At 55.3% G+C, this 7,567-nt stretch overlaps 1 protein-coding gene across 2 annotated transcripts in view; it reads right to left on the reverse strand.

Annotated features, from left to right (window-relative positions):
* FARP2 (FERM, ARH/RhoGEF and pleckstrin domain protein 2) overlaps positions 1 to 7,567 on the reverse strand; it is a 105,354-nt gene that overhangs the window by 13,821 nt on the left and 83,966 nt on the right. For both annotated transcript variants that reach the window (XM_077757234.1, XM_077757243.1), the window contains 4 exons: positions 5,659 to 5,748; positions 5,176 to 5,309; positions 4,714 to 4,795; positions 1,885 to 2,122 (listed from right to left, as the gene is read on the reverse strand). In XM_077757234.1, coding sequence (XP_077613360.1) covers positions 1,885 to 2,122; positions 4,714 to 4,795; positions 5,176 to 5,309; positions 5,659 to 5,748 — 544 coding nt within the window. The remainder of the gene's footprint in view (positions 1 to 1,884; positions 2,123 to 4,713; positions 4,796 to 5,175; positions 5,310 to 5,658; positions 5,749 to 7,567) is intronic.

Raw genomic sequence — 7,567 nt, forward strand, 5'->3', positions numbered from 1 at the left:
ACTGTGACAGTCCCGGGGACCGTGCGCGCTCCCGAGCGCCTGCCCCCTCTGGCCTTGTCACACCGCAGGGCCCCCGAAAGTCTGGACGCGCTGTCAGGCAGACACTGGCTTTGCCCTGCGGTGCGGGCTGCCTAGCCAGTGCCACTTGCTTTCAGACGCTGTGTGTGCATGGAGTGCAGGGCTGGGACACAGGCTCGTACTGCACGTTGGTTGGCCCTGGAAGCTGCTGGAAGCTGGGGACATGCTTCTGACCTATTGCTAACCTGATGTCCCCAGGCCCACCTGTGCCCAAGTCTCCACAGAACCATCGTGATGTCAAGGGATGGGACACGCACGTGTGGCGCCTAGCCAGTGCCAGGCCGTGCCCTTGGGAGACCCTTACCGAACAAAGGACACAAAAACAACACAAGCCTTAACCTAAAGGGATCCCCTTTTGCCCAGCAGGTTCAAGGAGGCCCTAGAGGTCAGGGAGCAGGTGAGGAGGGGCCCGAGCGCTGCTGTCCGCTAAGCTTATGCTTCACGCATGGCTTTGCCAGTGCTCTAGGGACGGCCAGGCTCCAAAGCAAACCCATCCAGGCTGTCGGGTTATCAACACTGTCGTGGTAACGATTTACACGGTGTGTTCAGAAACGCAGCCTCAATGGGTTTTCCCATCGGCCATTGGGATGGGCTCTGCTGAGCGGGAAGCTGACGGGAGCAAGGGGGCCCGGCCCTCTGTCCTTGCACTGGCCTCCCCGCCACATCCCGGAGCCCGGGCCTCCCCTGCCAGCACCGCCCACCCCACGGCCACCGGGAGCTTTATAAATGCGCTGCACTTATATTTCCCTAAATGTGCTCACAAGCATTTCCGACAATTTTGTCCTTTTAGTGAGCAGAAGACACTCGCTTTGGGAACGAAGAGGAAGGGAGATGTCACTATCATATGACCCATCAGAAAGTATCTTATTTATTCCCCTTTAGGACTAGGGGGGACCAGCTAGAAGGAAAAGCTAAATAATCTTTCATCTTTTTTTTTTTTAATTTTTTTTTTTTAATGTTTTTTATTTATTTCTAGGAGAGAGAGAGAGACAGCGTGAGCAGGGGAGGGTCAGAGAGAGAGGGAGTCACAGACTGAAACAGGCTCCAGGCTCTGAGCTGGCAGTCAGCACAGAGCCCGACGCGGGGCTCGAACCCACGAACTGCGAGATCGTGACCTAAGCGAAAGTCGGACGCTTAACCGACTAAGCCACCCAGGCGCCCCAATAATCTTTCATCTTTTAGTGACAGTGGTGGACTGACTTGTACGAACCCCCAGCAGCAGGAGTACAAAACTAGAAGCCATTTGTAGGTTTAAGAGCTCAGGATTTTGAGCTCAGGATTCCTTTGCCCCTTTAACACAAATAAAAATGACCAAGCCCGTCTATATAGAAATTTCAAATGGGCCACCCTGGCCCACATGCTGGACTTTTAGAGCTGAAGCTTCAAGGCCAGGAATGGTCCCTCTGAGAGCTGCTCCCACCAGCAGTGGACTTTGGGGGGGAGGGGGGCCCTCACAGCAGGAGGCCACTCCCTGTGACTTTGCAAGGCAACGGGAGCCCTTCCCTACACCGCGCACATGTGCAGAGAAGAGCGTGCCCTGGGGTGGCGGTGCTGGAGGAGCGGCACCCACCTCTCCGTCAGCTAGGGGGAGGGGAGGGCGGGAGGCAGGGCCAATAGCGGCCAGACCGGCCCTCCAGGGGGGAAGCCGCACACCCTGCGCTTCCCACATGAGAAAGCCCATGTGCTCCTGCCCCGGAGCGATGCCCTCAGAGCTGTGGCCACACCGGCTCCGGCACCTGGCCAGCCCGGGTCCCACCCATCCGGCCGTGGCGGCGCTAGGGGGCAGGGGCCCCAGCCCACACTCACCTCGGCAGTCGGCGTAGTCACGGTGCCCAGGCGCGTAGTGCCCACACAGCCGGCTCAGCAGCAGGCGGTAGTGCACCAGCCGCTGGATGGGCTTCAGCAGGAACGTGTTAAGAGGCAAGTAGCAGACTTTCTGGAGCTCGAACTCTTTGTATACCGCCTCCAGCTTCTTAAAGCGTTTAGTGGCCTTTTCCAGTTCTGTCAGGACTTCGTCGTGCCTTTGGAAGTAGCCGGTGAACTCCTGTGAGGCATAAAAGGCAGGGTCTTAGGCTAGGAGGCGCGGGAGAGGGGGCTGCATGGACAGGCTGGTCGGTGTGGATGACATACGCCAGCCGGAAATCTCTGTGTGGCAAGACAGAAACGGACGGCCCGGTGTGCACAAGACCAAACTGCAGAGACGGCAGCGTGGGGCTCATCCGCAGCCCAGTCTCCGCCACACGTGCTCAGCAGACACAGCGCTTTCGCCCCACTTTACAGATGAAGGACTGGTGCCAAGAGGGCCACGAGCTGCCTCACACGACACGGCGGTGCCGGGCGGCGGGGAAAGATCAAGCTGCGCTCTGCCGTCAGCCCGCAGAAGCCGCGGGTCCCGGGCACGCAGAGAGCGGAGCGGGTGTTCAAGCCACTTGTCAGAGAGGAAATAATCACTCCTAACATTCTTATAGCACCGATCAAAGCACACGTGAATGGATTCTGAGTATTACACAGATAATCCCAACCAGCCCCTCTCTACCTTCTAGAAGGTTTCGATATTAAATCAGTTCGTTTTGCTAATGTTACACATAACGTCTGTGGTACGATAACCTCAAACATATTTGTGTGTATTTTGATTTTAAATTTGTGCAAGTGCTTTTGGGGTAGAAATGGCGAATTCACCACCTGGCTCAGAAAACCAAAAAAGGTCTCAGGGTAAGAGAAGGGGCTCCAAGCAGGGCTATCTGAAGACAAATGGAGAGATCCTGTGGGCCCCTCAGGCCTCTAGGAGTGGAATGGGGCCTACAGGTGTGTCAGGAATCTGGCTGGATTGGGTGGAAGGACAGGCCTGGCACGGAGGCGGCGGCCAGCCCAGCGAGTGGGCGTGAGGGCTCGGGGGCCCAGGGCAGTACGAGAAGGGTTTGAGTCCCTGGGCAGGATGCCGCAGGGCTGCTTCAGGACGAGCACACGGGTGGGCCAGCCCTGTCCCCGGTCTGTTCAGCCAGAGTAAGACCCCTGAACAGCAAAAGCAGAGCTGGCTCCATTGTTTTCAACACCTGTGACAAGTGGCCCTAATGAGAGACCATGTTGCTCACTGTGGCTCCCCAGAATCCTTTCCTTGGAACATTCCCTTGCGGGAGCTCTAACACCTCTGAGGGAAACAACCTGAACCCTAAGCCGGCAGACCTGTGTACAAAAACCCAGTGCCAGCTGGACATTCCTGCACATCCCACTGCAGCTGGTGCCTCGGCAAGGGCAGCAACAGCTACATGGGGCAGCCAGGGTCTGACGCCCCACTGTGGCTCACGGAGCAGCAGGTGTCAGGAGCGCCAGCCCTCAGCATGCTATCCCCTCTCATGCTGTCCTGAGGGAAATGCTATCCTTAGGGGAGGGGTGTCTGAGGAGAATGATGTCCTGATGTCCTGAAGAGGAAACTACACTGAGGGACGCTGTCCTTAGGGTCTGCAGTCTTTTCTAAAAAAAATTTTTAGGGGCACCTGGGTGGCTCAGTTGGTTGAGTGTCTGACTTCCACTCAGGTCATGATCTCATGGTTTGTGAGTTTGAGCCCCGCATCGGGCTCTGTGCTGACAGCTCAGAGCCTGGAACCTGTTTCCGTGTCTCCTTTCTGTCTGCCCCACCTCGTGCTCTGTCTCTCTCTCTCAAAAATGAACAAACATTAAAAAAAAAAAAAAAAAACCCAGGGGCGCCCAGGTGGCTTAGTCGGTTAAGCGTCCGACTTTCGCTCAGGTCATGATCTCGTGGTTCGTGGGTTCGAGCCCCGCGTCGGGCTCTGTGCTGACTGCCAGCTCAGAGCCTGGAGCCTGTTTCAGTCTGTGACTCCCTCTCTCTCTGACCCTCCCCTGCTCACGCTGTCTCTCTCTCTCCTAGAAATAAATAAAAAACATTAAAAAACATTAAAAAAAACCCCAAAACTTAAAATAAGTAAAATAAAAAAATTTTAAAGTTTATTTATTTTGAGAGAGACAGAGACAGTGCGAGTGGGGGAGGGACCGAGAGAGGGGGAGAATTCCAAGAAGTCTTTGCTGCCAGCACAGAGCCTGACCTGGCGCTTGAACTCGTGAAACAGCAAGACCATGAACTGAGTGGAAACCAAGAGTTGGACTCATAACTGACTGAGCCACCCAGGCACCCGGAGGTTTTGCAGTCCTGAGGGAAAAGCTGTCCTAAAGGGAATGGTGGCCTGAGAATCCCGATCTGAGGGGAACGGCACCCTGACTTGTGTGTCATTCTAGGGGAACGAACACTGCCCAGAAGGAATGGTTACCGTGAGGGAAATTCTGTCCTGAACAAAACGCTGTCCTGAGGGGAAGGGTGTCCTGAGGGGAAAGCTACCCTGAGGGGAAAACTGACCTGAGGTGAATTCAGTTCTGAGGCAAACACTATCCTGGGGGACCCCTGTCCTGGGGGGAAAAGCCTCCTGGAAGATTGTTGTCCCACAGGGAACGCTGTCCCGAGGGGAAATGGGCTCTGAGGTGACAGCTGTCTTTAGGGGAAAGCTGTCCAGAGGGGAAGCTGCGTCCAGGGGATGACTGCTCTGAGGGGATGCTGCCCTGAGGGCAAGGCTGAGGGTGGCTGTCACTTGCTAGGCGTGGAGTCATCACATGAACCAGTGGTACCTTTAGCTGATGCATGTTCCTGAGCAGGATGTCACCGATCCGTTGATGGTCGCCTGAGGAATGGGCACTGGAAGACCCTTCCCTGGAGTAGAGATGGACAAATATTGTCAAAACCTTGTTAAAACTTGTGAGCTGTACTTTGATTGACGCTAGTGTGCCTGGGTGTCCCAGTCATAGTCAGAATGGCAGTGAGATGCTTAGAGGTGGAAGGCCCATATTTGACAGAAGACGGTAATGAGGCAAAAAAGGGGATCTACTTTTACTTCTGGAATAGGAAGAACAAAAGTGGCTGTTATAGGTCTACTCCTCCCACAAGTTTTAAAAATATACTTCGATGAAAAAATGGTTCTTATGAATTCGTTTCTGAAGCTGGGAATTTCCTGAGGAAGTGATCCAGCCACAAGGGTGGAGCCACCGAGGTGGGGGTCCAGGGCAGGGGCCGCCAGGTATGCAGGGTGTTACCAGAGCGCCAGCCTCTGCTCCACCTCGCGCAGGAAGCCTCTGTGGAACTCGTAGATGGGGTCTATGTTGGAGAAGAGCAGGGTCATCAGGTCTGCAGGCATGGCGTCCTCCTTGACCACAGCACTGCGGAACCACTGCAGGAAGAGCTCAGGGTGACCAAGGGACCTCGTCCCTGATGGTCTGTAGCCATAGGACACCCAGCACCGATCCCAGAGTCCCCACTGTTCAAATCAGTGCTACAGCTATCCTCTTGGCTGACTGCCCAATTTTCACAACATAGGAAAACAATTCTGGGTGAAAAGCTTCAAATGGATACTAGTTTTACAAAAAACTTGGACTCTATATTCTGACTGGACTTAGATAGGCTTGAAGGCAATATATTTAATAGAACATAAACACGTACACCTCAGGTGGCCACAAGCTATATTTCTGGTGTAGATTATATTAAAGAAGACAAAGTAATAAAGGACTTAGGTTTCATACCACAGTGAGAACTTCTAAATCCTTCAGGTACGTTCGTTCTGTAGCGAGAATCTCCTTTGCTATGAAATAGGCCTCGTCTGCGGCCGTGCTCTGTAAGAAGCACAGGCAACGTGAGTGCGTGTCTGTCAGCCACGTCACCCACGTTCATAGCTCTCATTTTCTGCTCAAGCTGACATCACTGTGCACTTTTCATCTGTAATTCCTGAAGGGATTTACTTCTGAGTAAAAACATAAACCCAGCTGGATCTCCTTTACGCGTTTTTCTTATTTTATGTTGGTTTTTTTTTTTTTTTGGAAAAAAAATCACTGTTCAAACATCAACATGTATTGAAGCTTATTGCTGGTTTGTTTTGCTATCACTACCAGGGGTATAGCTGGGTAGCAGATACATGTGTCTGTATATACGCATGTATGTGACTAGAAACGATTAAGCTGAATTCACAAAAAAGTCACTAAAATTGCCAAACAGTGTACATTCTAACTGTGCCCGCTGTTCGAGCATCAGGCCAGCTAACACACTTTGAGCGCAGGGCCAGAGATGACTCCGCCCTGGGTGCTCCGAATTCTGTCACAACCTCTGCCTGACACTCAGGTGCCTCCAGCCAAGTCAGCAGTGACGGGACCGACTCTCAGGAGCAGGAAGGGCCGCGACGGGCCCCTGGGAACCTGGGCTCCCTGTCCCACGTGAGAGCTCCTGCACGCCCTGAGCACCTCAGGTAGCCACCTCTGTCAAGGTCCAGCCTGAAGGTCCCTCCTTCGTCCTGCCCCACCTGGCAGACACCTGGCTCTGTTCGATCCCTGCACGCTCCCCTGTAGCTCCTCCGCTGGCTGAGGACTTCTTTAGGGCTGACTGTCCCTGAGGCCACCAAGCAAACATCTACAGAGCACATACGACACCAAACAGGCACCAGGGAATCGCCCAGGAGCAGAGGCCCCCTGCCCTGAAGCTCCAGTAGGGGGCGTAATGGCGGAGTGGGAGGGGGAGAGGCTGGAGGTGTGCGGTGGGGATGGGGGGTGGGGGNCTCTGGGGTCTATCGGAGCTTATCCAGCTGTGCCGGGTCCGCGGGAGGAGCCCGGATGCTGCACGAAGAGCAGCGTGGGGGGCTGGGGCCCGGCAGAAGGCCTCTGCGTCATCGAGGATCTGTCCACAGCTGGGGAGGGCAGCAGCAGGACCAGACACTGCCTCCAGGTCACGTTCTGGTGTGGGAGGAGGGCCAAGCGACAGAGGAGGCAAAGTGGGCTGTGTCTTTGGGTCCAGGCCCAGGGACAAAGCTCCCATCCCTGAGGTGACAGGTTTGGGGACCAAGGTGCGGAGCCGGGTGTCCATGAGTCTGGGAGGGGCTTTAGACGCCAGCGAGCAGCTGACAGGCGAGGCTGGGCTAGAGGCCGATATTGGGGGGGCCCCTCTTCCCTGTGCCCCCGCCCCCAGGTGAAGTTTACTAGAGGCTGCCGTGTTCCCGCAGTGGTGACACAGTCTCATTCCTCCTGTGTGCCTCAGAGACCTCCGACATGGCCGTGGCCTCTCCACCCACAGGGATGCTCCCCGCGACCCACTCTTGGCAAAGAGCCAACAGCCGCTCTGTCCCGGCAGCCAGGTGAGCCTGCTCTGTGGTCCCACGACACTGGGGTCCTGGAGGCATCTCCCTGGAGTGCCCACCCCTTGTCCCTGGAGCTCCAGACCCCCTCCCTGCGGAGCGGCCACCTTCATGCTCTTCACTTCTTCCTTTCTGGGCTTTGTGCTATTAAAACATGACTTTTCGAACCCTAAATCTGTCTAGTCTCTGACATACCACATCTCCACCTGAGCTTGTGTGCCTGGCAAGCTCTTGGGGCTCAGAGTCCCCCCAGGAGGAGCCCTCCCAGGAGGTCCAGGTTCATGGTCTGGAGGCTCTGCCTGCCCCCCCCCCCC

This window comes from Crocuta crocuta, unplaced genomic scaffold (assembly GCF_008692635.1).
Source record: "Crocuta crocuta isolate KB4526 unplaced genomic scaffold, BGI_CrCroc_1.0 scaffold290, whole genome shotgun sequence".
Classification (NCBI taxonomy): Eukaryota; Metazoa; Chordata; class Mammalia; order Carnivora; family Hyaenidae; genus Crocuta; species Crocuta crocuta.